Genomic DNA, 21,182 nt, shown 5'->3' with positions numbered 1-21,182 from the left:
TAATACCACACAGTTTGTACTACACTTAAGGCACCTGCAAGGTGATCTGATTGAGATAAATTACTCAGAATTTCCCAGGGACACAGTGAAAGGGTTGTTTATAATTTTGCCCTCTGTACATAGTATGATGCAAATTTGATACATACAGTGTATGCAAAATTAAACCTTGATTCAGTCCATTTCCATTTTTGCAGTCTGATGTCAGTGAACATAGCATTCAGTCTCATTCTATTTCTGACTAGTGTCTCAAGTGAGGCTAATCATTCACTTTTCCTCATTAAAGAATTTCCATTTCCTGGGGTTGGGGTTGTAGTGAATGGCGATAAGCACACACACTGGTTGGAATGGCGACACTTTAGGCAGTTGGTGGCAATATTTAGCTGTAGCTGTAGTATTTCCTTGCTGTGTGCTTTACACAGTGCATATTCAGCTGACTGGAACTTTGTTTTTTTTTTTTTTTTTTTTTTTTTTTGCAGCAGCCAAGTGTTTCTGCACGTAATCAAACTTTCTCTGTTGTGACATTGTTTGTAATGAGATAATATTGTAGCAGTCACCGACCAAATGGGGGATCTGAAAAGTTTTTCAGAATTTTAAGGAGATAAATAAAGTTCTAAAGTGAATGGAGTGGTTGTAGAAAGAAGTGACTGGATAACTGTAGAATGTCAGTGAAATGGTAAGTCTCCCTTCAGACATAAATTTATCCTAAATAAATTACATAACTGACTAGAAGAGAAGGATAAGGTATAGAAAGCAGCAAACTCAAGAACCATGACAAACTACTGGAAAGTTACCAAACTGGTTTACAGGTATCGTAGTTTGTCCAGTAACTTTTCTCCCTGCATTTTTGGTAAACAGACGGTGCATGTTATTGGTCTCAGTGTCAATTAATAATTTTTTTTTTTTGTTTTTTTGGTAGCATCAGCTTCTGTGGCCATAATGCACCTCCCAAGGTTTTTGCAGTACTTTGATCCAAGCCCGAGGCGGGATTCGAACCCGCGACCTTTGGGTTGCTAGGTAGGCACTTTACCCGCCCGGTCGACGTCAATTAATATATCTTCGAGAATGATATATTGATTGACACACAGGCGTGACAGACAATGTAATGATTAGTTTTTTGTCATTATTAAATGCAGATTACTGGAGTTCGTAAGGATTTTTGCTATTAAAAAAACCAGATAAATTCAGAACAGGATGCATACTAGACTCGGCATTTTTTTAATTGTGTGGGTTCTTTAATAGGCTTTAATTTTTGGCTGGTGAAAAAAAGGTTAGGTTATATTACACTGGAGTGTGCACTCTGTTCTGAAGTTCTGAAATGTTAGGAAATAATAGGAAAAGAAAGAGATTCTTTATCTATATGTTGTTTTGGCTTTTTTTAGGAGCATTAGCAACTAAGGCCATATTGCTCCTGGAATATGCGGTGGTCATTCCCTGACCTTTCCGCATCCTCCATATTTGGTGGTGAACGGGCTCGAACCCCGGTCTAATCAAGAAGCGTGTGCTATGCACTGCTGCTGCTCCTTCCCACCTGGCTACGGAGGCGCCCTTTATCTATATGCATATCATAACGTTATTCAATCACTCAATGCTACGATGTTATTGTCTGTCATGCCTATGGGCCAATCACTATATCGTTCTCGACTTCTGCTGCTACGGATAACACACACCATCTGTTTACCAAGAATACAAGAGAAACTGCAGTAGCAGCAAACCAGTTTGTTTGATAAGTATCCCGTAGTTTGCCACAGGCCGACTGGGCTAGCCGGGTGGGTAAAGTGCCTGCCTGGCAACCCTAAGGTCGCGGGTTCGAATCCCGCCTTGGGCTTGGATCACAGTACTGCAAAAACCTTGGGAGGTGCATTATGGCCACAGAAGCCGATGTGCCAACAACAAACTAAAAAAAAAAAAAAAAAGTACTTTGCCATGGTTCTTTTGTTGGCTTTACTTTTGCCAAAGAGAATTATAAGAATTGAAAACCTTTAAGAAACCAGTCAGATATGTATCCTTTACTGGAATAAAGCTCTCACAAAAAATTATTTTGAAAAGGAATAACTTAATGGGATAGAAACAGAAGTTATGCAACCTGTATAAAGAATTTATGACAAAAGCATACTTGAAAATGTGGTCACCTTAATACTTAATATACACATTATCACTAGTAATGTTATAATACAGTGATTCATTTGGGCTGAGGAATTTGCCAATATTTTTATTTTAGAAAGATCGACAAAAAATTGTCATTATCTTTAGGAAAATGAGAGTGGTTCAAAATCATAAAATTTCAGGGTGACATGACATATAACTCAGTAACAGTGCTTTAGACTAAAAATGTTTGTCTTTCATTTCGTATTTTGATTCTGAATGATCTCACAAAATAATGACCATTTTCAAATTTCCCTCTGTAAGCCAATTTACCTTGTTTAAATTTTAAAACAAACGAAATTGTCTTGTTCAATGTTATTTTAAAATCAGTATAAATAAACCTTACTATTTATATCAGTACCAGTTATTAATTTAATATTTTCTTTCTTTAAAATACAGTGGATTCCGTTTATTTGGGCCACTTGTTAATCAGGGCAGCCGTTTGTTTATTGGGGCAAATCTTAAAAAACAGAAACCAATCGATAAAATAGCCAGGGCTTACTTCGCTTAATTGGGACAGCATGCCATTTAATCGGGGCAGGAGACTGCAGCACTGGAGATTACCCTACGATTGTCTCCAACCGTACCACGTAGTTCGGTCAGATTTCTGGAGGTCACAACCATAAAACAATTAGCAGTCACCTGTTTATTGGGCTTTTCTGTTAGTGAAATCTATCATAAATGGATAGTAAACTCGATCTTATTGAATTTGTGATAAAACGGACAGCTGGAATTCTGTGGGTTATTGTGGTGAAATGTGTTTACACTTCCATGAAATCTTCATTCCTATTTTTAAAGCTTCGTAACTTGTTACTCCGTTCTCACTTGCGTGAATTGTGTTACTTGCAATTTGTGTGTGCCGTGTTCTTTGTTATTGATTGCTTATCTTTTTACTGTTTTAAATTTTAACCCCCACCCACAAATGTCAGTGAACAGAAATGTCAACTAGTTCGTATGTACATATTAATTATTCCGATTATCACGTATATTCTTCCGATTTTCATGTATCATTTAATTTTTTAATTGGTAAGGTAATAAAGGGTAAATTTGTGCTTAATATATCTTTACTTTTATAGCTTATGGAAAATATTCCTCCTATTTTCTCTAATTAGAATCGCTGTTTAATAGAATTAAAATTCAATTCACAAACGTGATCACAATGACGGGCGCTTGCTACACATCGTATAGTGAACAGTACTTTACTATGGTGAGTTCGTCGTAACGTGATTTGATTGTACAGTGAACTAATTGTAGGGGGTGGGGTGCATTGTATTTTTAACTATTTACGTGAAACTTTGGATAATTGGGGCAGCCGCTTAATCGGGCCAAAATGCACTAGTTCCGATGTGTCCCAAATAACCAGAATGGACTGTATTTGAATTTTGCTATTAAAAAGCATATATTTTTTTATTATATGGTGAATCAGATTGTAGAAGAAATCATATTATTGAATTAAAATTCAATATGTTAGAATTGCAAAAACTATTTTTATTTGATTCAATTATAGGTCTTTTAAATAGCTCTAATAGCAAGTCCTTAGAAGTTCTCAAAGGATTTTCTGACATGTTTGATCCAACAAGAGGTATATAACGAGTTAATATTTTAATGTTTCTTTAAAGAATTGTTTGTTATTCATGATTTAACTGCTATTGCTATTGTTATGAGACTAAATTGACATCTTTTCTCTCTTATCATTGATAGTTAATATCTATAATACATAGTAAGCTTTCATATATCTTGCTGTCAGATATTTGGTTTTATATCTGACAGTCAGGTATAAAACCAAGTTTCAGTAATTCGGTATCCAAAAAATATCCAATTCAAAATTGATATCCAATCCATTTTTAATCTTGATACTAATTTGCATATCTAGAATACTTATAAATATTATTTTATTCAATGTGCATTTCATTTTAATATTATTATTATTCTGAAAGTTTGTTGGCAGCGTGCCAACAAACACCTTTGTGTGCGGTGCTAACAACATGAGTCCACGGACCCATTGTGAATAGTGCTTATGAACAAATGTTTCACTGGTGAGGTCTACTGGCAGCTCTTAGGAGACCATGTGCACCCTTGACATATTGCATTTTTTCTTGGACAGAAACGAGGCCCTCCGAGACATTGTGCTGTGTCATCAGGCCTGCACTATGCACAAGTGGTTATAGGAACACAGTGAAGATATCATCCATCTTGGTTGGCCTCCAAAGTTGTCTGAACTCAATCCATTTGAACACCTATAGGATGTTTTGGAATGGGAAGTGAGGCATATGGACATGCAACCATCATCTATTCCAGCACTTCTAAAGCCTTGCAGGCAGCATGGCTACAGATCCCTACAGAAATCTAGTGGAGTCACTGCCTAAGCAATTAGTGGCTGTTATCTGTGTGAACAGTGGCCCAACATGGTATTAGATAGGTGGTCATAATTCAATGACCACTAAGCATGTATAATGACTTAAGCTTTGATAATGTTTAACACACAATTGTGGAAGTCTGTTAACATTAGTTTCAGGACACCAGGACTTGGCTTTCCATGCACTGGAAAGAGGTACTCACTTGAATTCTTCCACATTACAAATCAACTCACAGAGAGGAATTATCTGCTTCTTCATTTATGCTTTTTTGGATAACCATGCCTTGGACAATTAACAGTTCTACTGTCATTCTATTATTATTGCCATTCTAATATTACTGTTGTTTATTACAGTACCTTTGCCAAAATTACTCATCCTGCAAAAGCAAATTATAAACAAACTGAAATACACTTTAAACAGTTGTGTGTAGAATGTTTCATGTCTCTTATGCTTTGTAAATAGCATTCAAGAGGCTTGTAGGGCCAACCGTGATGTTTATAAGCAGCATCATTACTGACCACTGTCATTCATTCAAAATATGTCACAACTGGTATTCAGTATCTGCTCTAAAATTAGTTTATCCTTTTATCTTATTTGTATTTGGTGAAATAAGGCTTTGTGTTGCCAATTCCTATGATGTGTAACCCAGTTTCAGAAACTGGGGATGGTAAAATTTTTAATTGGTGAAAAAAAGAGGAAGCACAAATATGGAACTGTAATAATAGTAGCATTGAGACATGTGAAAAACTATAAAATATGATAATAGTCATCTATGATACTTTTTCAAGTATAATTGTAAGTGGCGAGAAACATTCTCAGCGTGTTGTTTGTTTAAGCTTCAGATATATGAAAGATATCTTCAGATATATCTGAAACATATGATACATGTTTCAGATATATGAAACCTAACACACTTGAAAGGATACAGTTAAAGCTTTAGATGGAAGTAAAGTTTGTTTATCATCAGTAATTCTTTTATTTCCTGACAAAAAAAAAAGTCATGTTGCTTACTTGCCATTTTGATATTTTTCATTTCAATATCAAATCCTAATTTATTAGTACAGTGGATTCCGGTTATTTGGGCCACCGGTTAATCGGGGCAGCAGTTTATTTGGGACAAATCTTAAAAAACAGAACCCAATCGAGAAAATAGCCAGAGTTTACTTCGCTTAATTGGGACAAAATGCCATTTAATCGGGGCAGGAGACAGCAGCACTGGAGATTACCCTACGATTGTCTCCCACCGTACCACGTAGTTCGGTCAGATTTCCGGAGGTCACAACCATAAAACAATTAGCAGTCACCTGTTTATTGGGCTTTTCTGTTAGTGAAATCTATCTTAAACTGATAGTAAACTTGATCTTATTGAATTTGCGATAAAACTGACAACTGGAATTGTGGGTTATTATGGTAAAATGTGTTTACACTTCTATGGAATCTTCAATCATATAAAAAAAATAATTTTCATAATCTTCTCTTCATTCCTATTTTTAAAGCTTCGTAATTTGTTACTCCGTTCTCACTTGCGCGTATTGTGTTACTTGCAGTTTGTGTGTGCCATGTTCTTTGTTATTGATTACTTATCTTTTACTGTTTTAAATTTTAACCCCTACCCACAAATGTCAATGAACAGAAATGTCAACTAGTTTGTATGTATATATTACAGTACGTATTAATTATTCCGATTATCACATATATTCTTCCGATTTTCATGTATCATTTAATTTTTTAATTGTTAAGGTAATAAAGGGTAAATTTGTGCTTAATATATCTTTGCTTTTATAGCCTGTGGATAATATTCCTCCTATTTTTGCTAATTAGAATCGCTGTTTAATAGAATTAAAATTCAATTTGTAAAAGTGATCACAATGACCAGCGCTTACTACACACATCGTATAGTGAATGGTATTTTACTATGGTGACGCCATCGTAACGTAATTTGATTGTACAGTGAACCAATTGTAAAGCAGGGGTCCATTGTGTTTTTAACTATTTACATGAAACTTCAGGTAATTGGGGCAGCCGCTTAATCGGGCCAAAATGCATTAGTCCTGATGTGTCCCAAATAACCGGAATCGACTGTATTAGCATTAGCCATATATGCAAAAAAACTCCAGGCTTTTGATGCACTAGTCAAAAAAAAAAAAAAAAAAAAAAATGGTGAGGAGGGGGAACATGAGGGGAGATTTTGTCAAGAAGTTAAAACAATTATTGGCAAAGGTAAAGAAAGCCGACACAGGAAACTTCTGGAAAACTTACTGGGCAAACTCGTTTCCCGCTACTGCAGTTTCTCACTGCATTCCCGGTAAACAGATGGTGCATGTTGTTGGTAGTGAGTGTTAATGCCTTCACGGCTGAAATTTACTTACAGGTACACCCTCCAGACTGCCTCAGTCTTAGGGTGTTTATCTCCCCCTTCCTGCTATTTTAAAATAGGAAAACAACTTCTACAGATGGTGCATGTTATCGGTAGTGGCAGTAGAAGTCGTTTTGCTATTGGGTTAAATCAGCGGGAAGGGGGGGTAAACACCCTAAGACTGGAGCAGTGTATCCGTAAAAAAAATTCAGCCCACTCATGAACTCCAATAATCTTCTTTTAATAATGGGAAAATACTAATCAGTACATCATTATCGACTTCTAGTGCCACTACAGATAACATGCACCATCTGTTTACTGAGAATGCAGGGAGAACTGCTGCAGCGGGAAACAAGTTTGCCCGGTAAAGTTTCTGAAGTTCCCTGTGGTTCTCATGTTGGCTTTCCTTGCCTTACCCTAATTATCAATGGATAAATGAAAAATACTTCCCTTTCAAATATCATATAGAACCGATGACTAATAAATCCCACTGAATGGCTGTTAATCTTATCCTTATAGCAGTTGACATGACAATCACTTTGCCCTTCAACTTGACAAAGCATCTGTTGTACATAAGGATGTATGTTTAATAGTTAACTGAATGTGACTGTGAAAGGTGTTTTCCACTCAGGTGTGTAATGTAAATTGTATTTTATTTTCAGAATGTATCCTTTTGTATTTTAAAACTCAAAACAGTGACAAATATAATAAGCACAATCATCAGCTCTCGATACTGTCTACATTCAATAAAGCCAATTTAAGCAACAATATGTTTTCATAACAGCATTAATTAAATTTAAATTCTCTGAACAATCATTCATGGAAACCCCCCCCCCCTCTCTCTCTCTCTCTCACTTTTGTATTACAGCTCATATTTAGTGAACTCCTGTTTAGTACTTTCAACAGGACTGGTCCCAAAGACAACTACAAGTGGGACCACCCTTTTTGGAGGAAATTTTTTTTTATTTTTAACCCAGCTGTAGTATATCGCCCAGTTTTGTAAAGACTGCCTGATATCAACACGATTCGTGTTGGTAGTGGGCAATCTGATAGATCTCAAACTTTAACCTTCATATATTTGAAAAAAGCAACTCAGTGCTTTGAATTTGCTTATATTACACTAATGCTTGTTTTTTAGCCACTCATTGGTTTTAATGAAAACAAAAAGCTAATTAATTATGCTTAAAATTTTAAAAATGTGTTAGTACCAAAAAAAAAAAAAAAAGAAGAAAAATATGAAACTATCAAGTAATGCAAAATATAAATTTGTGGAGACTTTCATTGCACAAAACTGGCATTATTCCAGTGCAGCAAATTTATGCAATATTTAAGAAAACACTTTGAAATTGAGATTTTTCAATGAAAAAATAAATTATTTATGTTTCTGCTATATGTAATAAATATTGTAAATATGAAATAATAATGCAATACTATTCATCTCTTCGCTGTTCATTTTGCGAGGCACTTGTGACACTGCATGACTCAGATGCAGATGTCAATGATAATACTTAGTGATTGGCAGTTGCCGGTAGGTAAAGCCCAAATAACAGCTAAGAACTACACAGCGAAGAATGGAATGAATTATATTGGGAATCAGACTGTTAGATAAGAAGAGAAACACATGGATTAGGCAGCAAACTCAAGTAAAGGACATTCTTATCAAAACTAAAGAACTAAAATGGTCTTGGGCAGGACACATAGCTCGAAGACATGATGACAGATGGACTAAGAAAATAACAGAATGGTACCCAAGAGGAGCTAGAAGAAAACCTGGAAGACAAAGGCGGAGATGGATAGATGAAATTCATGAGTTTTTGAGTAGTAAATGGATGGCCAGTGCTCAAAACAGAAGGAACTGGAAAGTTGCTGGAGAGGCCTTCATCCTGCAGTGGATTGAAAATGGCTGATGATGATGATGAAAGCCCAAATTAGAAAACCCTAATTCCCGAGAAAAAACTGCTTAGCAATAGTTTGCTAAGCAGTTTTTTCCCCTCCCATGACAGGATTCTTGGGGGAGGGCAAAGAATCCTGTCATGGCAGCTGCTTACAGAAGAAATGAATTTTATTATTTTTTACAGAATTAACATAATTTATTCTCACTTGTGATAAATAATACAATACAATATTAGATACTAATAATTTCTATATCTGTATTATAATATTCGATTTTCTAATTATGATAATAATAATAATAATAATAATAATAATAATGAGATAAAAGTCATTTTAATGGTAATCATTCAAAGAAAACATCGTGAGTACTGCATAGAGGTCTGGAGGCCTCATTTTAGGCAGGGTGTAGAACTGCTGGAATGGGCACAAAGAAGGGCAACAAGATTGGTGAGGGGAACAAATGGGTGTTCTTGCCAAGAAAGGCTTCGGTTGTGCAAATTGCAGCATCTAGAAACTAGGCACCTGTGAGGCGATTGATTGGGGTGTTTAATGCTTTGAATTGCTTGAGCAAACTCAATGTTGATGGGATTCTTCCTCCTGCTCAGACCATGCACATGAGGAGGCATAAATTCAAATTGAGGAGGAATAGTTGCAGAATAGATGTGCGGAAGTTTGCCTTCAGCCAACGGGTGGTTGATTGCTGGAACAAGCTTCCATCCATTGTTATGGACATGGATAGTTTGAATAAATTCAAAGAACTAGACAAACTGTTGGAGGAGATAAATAGGTGAAATGGGGTTTTTTTTGGCTAATGCTGTATAAGCTTTCTTGCATCATTTGCCACCTATACTAATACTAAACTTACCTTGATTATTACTGTATTAACATAACATAATGCTATCGTTGATGAAATTTAACGGAGACCACGTGCACACAGAAAAGACACTAATTACTTTACCAGGAAGGAAAGTGAATGAATAATGTTGAATTTAAAAAAAAAAAAAAAAAAAAAAAAAGGGAGCTGAGGAGAGTATGTGAATGCACTGAGTTCTAAAGAGTAGCCTATCTACTATTGTTTCTTTCCCAATCCGGAAGGCAATTGGAAGTAGGGTTGTATCTCAGTTTATTCCTTCTTGGGACTATAAAAATATTGATTTAAGATTTAACCATGGGACCAGAAGAAAGAGTTTTAAAAGTGGGATAGAGTTATAATGGGAGTTTATTCTCTGTGTTTGTTTCCAAATCCAGCAGTTCTGCCATTTCATCATGCAACCAACTGTGACACATGCATCATCATCACATGGCCAAATTAGTGTAGTGCTTTCCAAACTCAAGTATAACATGCAGTGTTTCACTAAGAACTTGCTCTGAGATAAGGAATGGTTACACATGATTTAAAAATATATTTGCAAAGGTGGTTCTAAGAGTAACTACTGACCGGCCGGTCTGACTTCAATGCTAGGGAAACTCGAGGCAATGATTGAGAGTGCAGTACAGGATCATTTAGATAGAAATTAAATTCTGAGGGAACAGGAAATACAGAATGGTTTTGCAATGGGAAAAATCAGTATTTGCCTAAGTATTTGCCTCAGTCCTGCATGAGAGTTACTGTATAAGCTGAATCATGTTGGAATCATGGGGAAAATTCTTGGATGGACTTGTGAGGCTGCAGTGCAGGAGGTAGAGGGTTGTCATTGATGGTTAGTCTTCAGATTTGGCTAACATACGAAGTGGGGTTCCTCAAGGATCAATATTGGGACCAGTATTGTTTTTGATTTCCTTAAATGACATTGATAAAGGAACAGAAGATGTGTCAAAATTTTCAGATATACGAAGATCAGAAAAGTGTTTTAATGCATAAAAATGCAAAGTCTTACATTTCAGGAATAGCAGCTCAAAAATAATATACATTATAAAGATGTTTTGGTGTACAAATCTACATATTTTTTTTTTTTTTTTTTTTTTGTTTGACAATTTGGTTCTAAATTAACACAAGCATAATGGTGTTGTGATGGTCACTGGCTTCTCATTTCAGTTTACTGCATATGAACAATATCAGAATTAATATAATTTCTTTTACAGTCACATAATCCTAATTTCCCTTTCTCATTTTTCCCCTTCTCCTTTTTTTGTGTGTATACATACACGTTTATGTATATCTTGTTTGTGTTGTTGTACAGCTAATAGTGTAAACATAATCTCTTTTCAATAAAAGAAGTAGCTTCTGATTCTGTGTAACTTATTTTGTGATACACCAAAAGATTGGCATCAAAAGAATTGAATTCTACTCTCATTTCAGCTTTACAAACTATTATAAATATAGTTAATTTAATCAAAATGTGGTTGTTGAACTCTGTGAGGAAATATGATTAGAACACATGGATTTGGTATTTTACACTGAAGCTAACTGATGATGGTTATTCAAAGAAAAAGCATTAAAACATTTAGGAAATGCTAGGAAATATAAAAACATGTAGAAGAATTAAATATTAAATGGTAAATATACATATTTTTCTGTTAGCATTGATTTCCTCATTGAATTTGCTTACTTATCTGACATTTGTAGAAAGCTGAACATTCTGAATCCTTTTCTACAAGGTGGAGAAGCAAATATTCAAAAAAAAAAAAAAAAGTTGTGGGAACATAAGGATTTGTTTATATTGAAAAAGCATATGATAAAAAGTACCTAGAAATATGCTGTTTCATAATTTTATAAAGATGGCATCAAGCATAAACTTTTAAAGGAAATAAAAAGTTTTGTATAAAAATTACAAACCTGTGGTAATCATCAAAGGAAGCATTGAAAAATGTGCTTAGGTTAAACTTGGAGTGAGGCAGGGCTGCACCTCATTACCACTTTTTTCTAATTTTCACAGATCATTTAAGTTTAATTTGGGAGATGTAAAAGTTGACTTATTATATGCAAATGATGTGCTAGCCTGCAGGATCTTCAAGAATCAGAGTAAAATAAATGATGCAGGAATTTCGCATAAAATTGTCTTTAGAGTTACAGAAAAACAAAAGCTAGGAAAGTTTAGAAAATTTTTGATTGTAGACTATATGACAAAACTAGGAACAAGTTAGTAACTTTGTATATCTATGAACAGTCTTTAATGAAGATGGTAGATTAAACGGAAATAAATAGTATAATAAAGAAGGTTGGAGGTGTAGGAAATCAGTAAAGCAAATTAATTTGGAGCAAAGCAGAAATTAGCCAAAGGACCAAAATAGTTTTATCTAATAGGATTTGGGCTAACAAATTTGAATTAACATGGCAGGAATACCTTTCCCAATAGTACATTTCAGGAAATGATGCTGTATCTCCAGGTCAACAGGTAGCTTGTCACAGATGATTTGTAGGGCCAGCGTTGACACTGTCCTGCATGCTCTTGAGATTTTCAGCAAGACAGCTCTCTGCACCCACTGTAGTTGATTTTGGGTGGCTTTGTTCTCTATGCAGTGTCCCCAGGCACCTGCACCATACAGCATGATCGGTAGGAAGATGCATTCATAATGAATTTTCTGTGTTCGCCCCTTAAGGACATAGTCTCTTTTTGTTATTCTAGATATTTTGCCAACATAGCTTTTAACTTTTTCCTTAAGCTGTTTGGAATGTAGTAGAAAGGATAAATTTTTGTCATATTTTATTCTTTGATTCTCATATGAGATGAGTGGGAATCTTTTTGTATTTAGTGATCTCTTCTGTAACATGATCCTTGACTTTTTGGAGGAGGCCACATGAGTTTGTGTATTTTACACCATACCTCAAGGTTATGAGGATTTCATTGGCTGTAGTTTCTAGCCATCATCTGGACTCATTGTATACAATGACAACAATATCTTCTGCATATGAGATCTTTGAGTTGGGATGGTCTCTTTGCAACTACTTGTCAAGGATGGCATTCCAAGATAGTGGTCCAAGGATCAATCCCTGGGTACAATCTCTTGGAATTTCAAGTCGCTTGTTTGTACATGGATTTTATTATAATTTTCCTATCTTGCAGATAACTGGAGAAGACCCTGTAAATTGGATTTGACACCTCGGCCTCCCTGAACCTCTCCAGGGCACTTTGCCACCAAATGGTGTCAAAAGCTCCTTTAAAGTCCACGAAGAGACCGAGGACATATTTCTTATCTGTTTCTAATGGCATCCTCTGCACTTCTTCCATTTGTGAAACCGTATTGCAATTGGAGTTGTTCTTCAGCCTGGTATGCTGCTGTAAAATGGGTTGCTGTGAATTTTTATAGAATTTTTCCTGCAACTATAAGAAGGGCTATAGGTCAGTAGGATTCTGGTTTGCCCTGAGGCTTATTTGGGTTCCTTTAAAGTATTTTGATCTATCCTGTTTTTCAGGCAGGTGGAAAGATACTGTCATACAGAGTTAATTATGATGGCCAGTGTAAGGGACCAGACTTTTTTTTTTTTTAAGACCTTGACCTCAGTGGAATCCAGCCCCAGATTCCATTTAAGCCTATAACACTCCTACGCTCATTTTTATTTTCCTAGTGCTTATGTCACACCAAACTGACTTAACATTGCACTGGCCACCCATGTGGACTGGATGCACTGCCTTAATTTAGTGTTTCTTTACTTAGAGCATAACCCTCCCCGTCCTCTTGTTCTTCCTGTCTAAAGTGTTCTATGTACATGTGCTGTACACAGTTGTGACTGGTCTCCAATCTGTATCTGTATGTATTGTTCCTTTTGTGTGTGACAGGCATCCCACCTGGGAATACCCTTTCCACGCCTGCTGATGCCACACAGTTTCCTTTTCTCAAGTAGCATGGTGTGAGATGCTGAAACTGGATTCAGCCAGTCTGGGCAGAGTTCTGACAAATTCCTAGAGGTTACCAAAACCCCACATAGGGCCTCCCCCTGACCCTAAGACTTTCTCTCATTCAAGGCCCTGCCCCACTTTCCCACCTTGCCTAGTTGACCCTACTACCCTAAATACTATTACTACTCTAAACAGTCTCCCCTGCCCTCATTGAGGGTGGATTTCCTCTATTCTTCTATTTCTTGGTGAATGAATGCTTTCCTGTCATCCACCCCTTTTTTACACTCAACCTGTCACCTGCCATGCTCATTTGCCACCTTTACACCCCTGTTGATGCCACACTGGTGATGTCAGCAGGGGCGGATAGGTGGCAATGGTGAGATCCTGGTGTCCCAAAGGCCAGATGAACAACAGGCCAATACACCCTAATGCTACACTACACAAAGTACATTATAATTTACACTTTTTCTGGCCCTTAGAGAGTCTTTTGCATCACAAAAGATCACAGAGTTGGAGGAATCTGTGGGGGCCAAGACCTGTAACTACACTATGTCCTTCCTGTCCACATTCTTCCCATATTCAAATTCTGCATCCTTAATGTCTGAGTGACATCACGTCTTTGATATCCCCACAATGTCTGCAGTTGATGACCTAACCAAATTTTGAATTCATCAAATTTATTGTTGTTGTTGTTATTTTGGATTTTAGGAGCATTAGCAACTAAGGCCATATTGCTCCGGGGATATGTGGTGGTCATTCCCTGACCTTTCCGTATTTGGTGGATCTTGGGCTCGAATTCCGGTCTAATCAAGAAGCGTGTGCTACGCACTGCTGCTCCTGGCCACGGACGGAGGTGCCATCAAATTTATTAACTGTACTCCTAACATTAGTGTACATACAACTACATATGCACCTGTTCTTACTCTTAGTTACCCTAATGCAGCCCATGTAATGGTACTTGTTCATGATTTTTCCCTGCCTTGTTGGAAAAGTCAGTTTTTCTAACAAGATGAGGAAAGTTTTTTTGTGTGCAATTTCATTGCCAGGTATTCTTATTTGATAAATGGCATTTAATTTTCTGTATATTTCAGTATATTATAATAATGTATAGATTGCCAAAACTGAATTTTATCTGCCCTCAGAGCTCATTCTCCTTTTGCATGTTTTTTTTTTAATGAACTCTAATGGTAATGGCACACCGTATCACATTTCTGTAGCCCTCCAGCACCTATTCTCTGATTCATATACTGCACTCATCATCATAGAAAATTGATATACCGAATGGTCACAGATTTTTTTACTAATGGCAAGAGCGGATACCAATATTTTAACTTTGTTTTTCAATACAATATATTCCCTTGGTCCATTGCTAAAAATTTCCAAGTACATGGCCTTTAATTTCCATAGGAGCTATTTTGGATGCAAAAGTAGAGTGCACTTGCTGGATAAATTTGCCATGCATTTGGTAAACTCATTTCATTCTCATCTCATTTCTGATGGAGCTGATCCCCATCCTGCAACAACCAGCTATGAATATCAGCCAGTGTTAAACCAATAGTCAAAATGGAATACCCTATATTCAGGAATTAAAGAAGTAGAGTTCAGCTTTTTCAAAAGTTTAAAATAAATGCATGGCATGTATTGATAAATTTATATTTATTTTAAAATAAGTTTTTCTTTATGTATGCTGCATAAATTTTGGCAAAATATTGTGGAAAGTGAAAACAAAACTTTGATTAGTAAAATATTACATTTGAAATGATTTAATGGACGAGTTGGGCATAACCAAGGTATGGCCTGACCATTGCCTTGTATAAATCAGTGGTCAAGCCACACCTTGAGTACTGCATACAGGTCTCGAAGCTTCATTTTAGGAAGGATGTAGAGATGCTAGAATGAATACAGAGAAGGGCAACAAGACTTGTGAAGGGAACAAAGGGATGCTCTTATGAAGAAAGGCTTAAGTTCTGAAAATTGCAGCTTCTGGAGACTAGGCACCTGCAAGGGGATCTGATTGCGATATATAAGGCCTTGAATGGATTGAGAAGGTTCAATGCTGATGGGATTCTTCCCTGCTCAGATTACAAACCTGAGGGGGCATAGATTCAAACTGAAGAAAGACAGTTGTAGAATAGATGTGCAGAAGTTTGCCTTTAGCTAGTGGGTAATTGATTGCTGAAACAAACTTCCATCTGTTGTTGTGGAAGTTATAGCTTAAATAAATTCAAGGCAGAACTGGACAAACATTTGGAATGAAGATCAGTGAAATGGGAAGGGGGTATTTTTTTTTTTTTTTTAGCTGATGCTTGCATCATGTGCCTAAACTAATGCTAATTGCAAAAGCCACTGGGTCCAGTGAATACCTAGCAAAAATGTAGTTGCTATTTTAATTACTGCATTTTCTGTTGTTATCAGAATGCCTTTGGAAGTTCTGTAATGCCACTGCAGTATATGATTTTCTGTCTTCTATAATATATACCTTATTTTAATCTTGCTTTCGAGTAGCTTATTTAACAAATTTATTTTCTGTTCAACCTATCATTATTCCTTAGCTTGTTTTGGTTCACAAATGTCAGTTAATATATTTTCAAGTTTAGTTCACTTGCCCTATGACCCCAGCATGCACCAAAAACAAAAACAGCTCATCTTGGCTAGTTGTCACCCCAGTAAGTGGTATGTCCTCTATAAAGCAGCTTTGTAAGAAGAGGTTTGGTATAAAAGACTTTGTATGCTCTCAGTATTTAAGATGGGGGTACAAGAAGTTTATTGTATATATTTGTTATTTTATTTATTTTTTTTTTGTTGGAAAAATTTCTTTATTATTCATTGATAAATAATAATAATAACACTATAATAATGATTTAATTATTTTTTTTTTCTTCTTCTTCTCTCTCTCTCTCTCTCTCTCTCTCTCTCTCTCTCTCTCTCTCTCTCTCTCTCTCTCTCTCTCTCTCTCTCTCTCTCTCTCTCTCTCTCGGAAACACACATATCCAGGTGTGGATGGAACATTTGTGGATGATATTATGAATTCTGAAAGTAAGTATATTCTACCTGATGTGATGTAAATTTGTATGAGTATAAAATGTCACCAAATGATAGACTACTCTGTATAATATTGTGTCAAAAGTTGCTACATAAACTGTGAATATAAAATTTTGAAATCTCATATAAACAGATTTGTCTGTATTGAATTCTTTGTTCAGACAACAATATTCATGCTGAATGGTTTTATTTAGTCCATATAAGCACTGGAAAGCTTAAGTTCACTAATAAGAAAAAAAATTAATAATAAACATGCTTTAAATTGTTCAAATAAACCTGCATAGGATGATATCTGTGGTACAGAATTCTGCTGAAAGGCTTGGATGTAACAGCAATTGAATTGTAGTAAAACTACAAAGCTTTTACTTTGGGTGAATGCTGAAAAAAAGGAAAGGCAAAATTTTCCTGAAGGCATTGTAGTTTTAGGCTTATGGTGTTATAAACATTGAATTCATTTTATTTTTGTGATACAGAAATTAACATGACTGTTTAATGGTAATTATTTATTTGCAGTGCAAATTAATTCATGAATCGTTTCAAATTAAAAAAAATATAAGAAAAGAAGAGTAATGTTGTCCTGTAAACTTTTTTATTCATGTGTGAATCTGAGTAAAGCTTCAATAATTGAAACCTAAGCACTAAATTATATGACTGATTTTTTTTTTTTTTTTTGAGCCATTGAAAGATAACTAGAATATTTAATGAAATTGGATAGGTGTGGTATAGAGAAATACACTATACTGCCCCAAAAGTATCCAGACAACCTTAGAATTTTGGGGAAAATGAATCACACACTCCCATCAACATGTTAGGAATATGTATAAAAGTAAATGCATTCGTGTTAGAAGTAAGCAGATCAATGAAATAGAGTAGATGGCTCAAGGCACAGGTTAGTAACTTCCAATGGAGAGTCATCATGAGATGCCATATTAGAAATCACTCTTTTTATGCCATTGCAGCAAAACTGCAACTCCCTAGTTCAACAGTGGCCAATGTAATTACCAAATGGAAGTATCATGTTGCTATTACATTCAGGTAAACTGCAAAGATTTGACAGAAAGATATCATGTTGGCAGTTAGAAGATGGTAATACATAGATGCTATCATTCCTCATCAAATACTGTCAACCAAAAGTTCAGGAGGCCACCAGTACAGATTTAAGTGCAGGGTTGATGTGTAGAGAGTAGCACTGCACTGGATTATACTGAAGAGCTGAAACATACAAACCAAACATCACAGCATTCAATACAAGTGTTGAATGCATAGTACACAATTTTCCAATCTGATGGTTATATTTGGTGCTGGAGGATGCATATTGAATGTAATTTACCAGTGCTGTGTTCCAACTATTTAGTTTTGTGGAGGGGTATCACCATATGGAGTTGTTTCTTGTGTTTTGGGCTTGGTTGTCATTCCTGGAACAATGAATGCCTTGTAGTACATTAAAATTCCAGATGATTCCTCTATTCCTACATCGTAACAGCAGTATGGGAGCTGATCTTTCCCTTTCGGGATGACAATGCACCATATTATACTGCCTATCCTGTAGTGACTTTGCTTGAAGACATAGGCATGGAAAAGCTTCTTTGGCCTATCCAGAGTTCTGACCTGAACTCTGTTTGAGCTCCTTTGAGATGCACTCGAAAGTCAGCTTTGGGTCAGGCCAGCATGAACAACCACAATCAGTAACTGAACTGACCACTGTATTGATGGAAGAATGGAGAAATTCAAAAACTGGTCAATTTTTAAATGAGATACAGAGTGTAAATTTAAATATCTTCCTACTTTACTTATTCTATTATTTCCTTGTATTTTTAAAAATTCCCAGATACACATAATTACTAACTTGTTCCATGTTTTGGTTACTTAATCAGTAGGCTGCATTTTCCTTGTCTTGCCTAACTTTAATAACTTTTGACTGACAGTCAGTAGTTAACCACTTTACTCTTAGAGCCACCTTTATGTATTGGCCATACATTTTCACTTTTCCAGTTCAAGGGAATAACTGCTGATTCTAGTAATGACCTCATAATTAATCTCAATGGTTCACTGCACTCTCTTGCCACCTCCCTCAAAATTACTGTGTGTATGCCATCAACACTTACTTGCCTTTAGGCTCAATAGACCTTTGTTGGCGAGGAGAAACTGTGCTAATTGTGAGCATTCCAACTTCTCTCACAGTTGCTCCTCACCATAAAGGAGCTTCTGTAAATATCAATTATTATAAATCAACAGGGATTACTTTTATTTTAGATATAGGAAGCTTCTTTTCCAACTCTCCTAGTCCAACTCGCTAATAATTCTTGAGGATGGCGATATCTATTTTGTAAAGCAGGTGGGACATCTTCCCCACTGTCGGAACCGTAGTGTCGAGACCATGCGGTCTCAACAATGAGCGCTCATGGCTGCTGTCTACAAACACCATACTTCTGGCAGCAGCATGGAAACCATTACTTGGATTGGCATAAAATTAGGTTTTTGGGGTCTAAACTGTTTAATAAATATGGACCGATAATTTCTTTCGGTCCTATAGCTGGACATTTGAGTTAAATTTAGGGGTCTAATAAAATATATGGGGGGATTATTCTCTACATTCCTTAAGTCGGACTAGAACTTTTCAGGCGTCATGTTCACAGGAACGGAGCAACTCACAATTAATCCGAAACTTTTGTCTTATGTTGTAGTGTTTGTTCTTCACGCATGCGTATGACCAATCGTCGGACAATAGGAATGGCCTACGGATATTGATTGAAGTTTCATGTAGTTTCATCTCTAAGGTTTCTGCAATAAGTAGTTTGTGATAGTTGTGTTGAATATTTATAATCTATCACAAACTACTTATTGCACAAGAACTTAGACAAGAACACACTGGAATACCATTCTGTTTTTTCACGTGTGTGCTTCAGTCATGTCATATACGTGCATGAACTACGTTCTGTTCTACTATTTTGTCATTCTTGCATTTCATCAAAATTTTCAATTTTGAGTCCCGATTGAAGCTGTCGAAGAGAAAAATATCAGGCTGTATTGTACATTATTCACATTGATATTTTACCCTTATGTATTATATACTCTTATGTATTAAGAATTTTTAAGTAAGCTTTAGAAATATGCCAGAAGATTTTCAATTTAAAAAATACAGAACTTTCTTTGGTCAGCTTTGCATATCTTTCTTTATAATATGCTAGTTGATATCTTAAAGGTGTTTTTTTTTTTTTTTTTTTTTTTTTTTTTATAGTGTTTTCTCCATTAATGCAACTTAGTCCAGTTCTCAATGATAATGAGTACTACTTCAATCTAGATGGAAATGAAGGTGTTTCTAACTTACTCGACGTTCACATGGTGTCACTTTAAGGAGTTTTTAGTGTTGATTTTTATACTCCTATGATTTTTTTTAACTTCTATAACTGTTTAAAAGTTTTTTACACTTTTTTTATTATTGGATTGAAAATGTTTTTCTCAATTCAAGAAATCTTATGAGTCCTATCTTAATTTATTTGAATTTTGCTTGTCCTAATCTTATTTATATTCTGGTTTTACTCATGACCATGAAAAGTATCTGTGATAATTATAGGTTCTTTATGTGGGACCTAATTGTAGTTAATTTCAAGCATTTTAATATTTGTTATTGAACATTTTTATATATTTTGTAAGATATTCTAGTCATTTTTATCAGTGTATACATGATTTTAAAATTTACTGCAGCTGAATTATCAATATGTCGTGGAATTTCACTACCACGACATATTGATAATATTTTTTTTTTTTTTTTTTTATTTTTTTTTTTTTCAAATATACTTCTGTTAGCAGATGTATATAAATAATTACAACTTTTATCTCGCAGATTAATGTGAAAAAAAAATCTATGCTAATGATCCAATTAAGGAAATCAAAATTCTTTTCTTAATTTAAGATAAAACTTCATTACTAGAACTTTTATAAGAATTGTATTTACATTCAAATACAAAAATTCTTTATAATGTTCTAGAAGAAAGTTTTGAATATAAACTATAGCAACAGATAAAATATATTAAATACTTATAAAATTTGTTTCATTTTTATATTAAGCAATAATTATTAGGGCTAAGTTTATATATGCATGTTCCAGACCAAATGCTAAGTACAGTATTCATCAGAACAGTCAAACAACAATTCTCATTAATGATCATTATAGGGACAACACAAATATGTTTTGTAATTTCATACATATTGAATTTTACAAGTCAGTGAAATATACTTAATAAAGAAGTCAAAGTAAAGCCAAAGAGTATTTGTGATGAGGCTGTTTAAAAGGTTCTCATCTAGTAAGAGACTGAGGAGATTTCTCTCCTATGAAATAATCATACATTTTGATAAATATTTATTGTGTTATAATAATTGAAACTTTTTATATTAGCTTTCAGTCAGAAGTGGATATTTATTATTTCATTTGGTGTATTTATGTTAGGACTGAAATATAGTTAATGCAAAAATAACGATAAAACTGTTTTATTCTTTTCTTAGTAATAGCTAGAGGTTTTCAATAAACTTTTCCAGTGGTAATATTTAATTTGGTGGCCACAGTAGAAAAATCAGCAAATTTAAAAGAAAATTTTTCTAGTCAAATCAGACTCT

General features: G+C 35.1%; 1 protein-coding gene across 1 annotated transcript in view; it reads left to right on the top strand.

The window, feature by feature from the left end:
* LOC150089911 (uncharacterized) overlaps positions 1–19,922 on the top strand; it is an 85,650-nt gene extending 65,728 nt beyond the window's left edge. Inside the window, exons 7-8 of the mRNA XM_090390130.1 lie at positions 3,650–3,724; positions 19,807–19,922. Of these exons, the coding sequence (XP_090246256.1) occupies positions 3,650–3,724; positions 19,807–19,922 (191 nt within the window). The remainder of the gene's footprint in view (positions 1–3,649; positions 3,725–19,806) is intronic.
* Positions 19,923–21,182: the final 1,260 nt, after the last annotated feature.

The sequence above is a fragment of the Mastigoproctus giganteus genome, chromosome 2 (assembly GCF_048544385.1).
Source record: "Mastigoproctus giganteus isolate SK-2022 chromosome 2, ASM4854438v1, whole genome shotgun sequence".
Taxonomy (NCBI): Eukaryota; Metazoa; Arthropoda; class Arachnida; order Uropygi; family Thelyphonidae; genus Mastigoproctus; species Mastigoproctus giganteus.
This window is presented reverse-complemented; position numbering and strand designations above follow the sequence as displayed.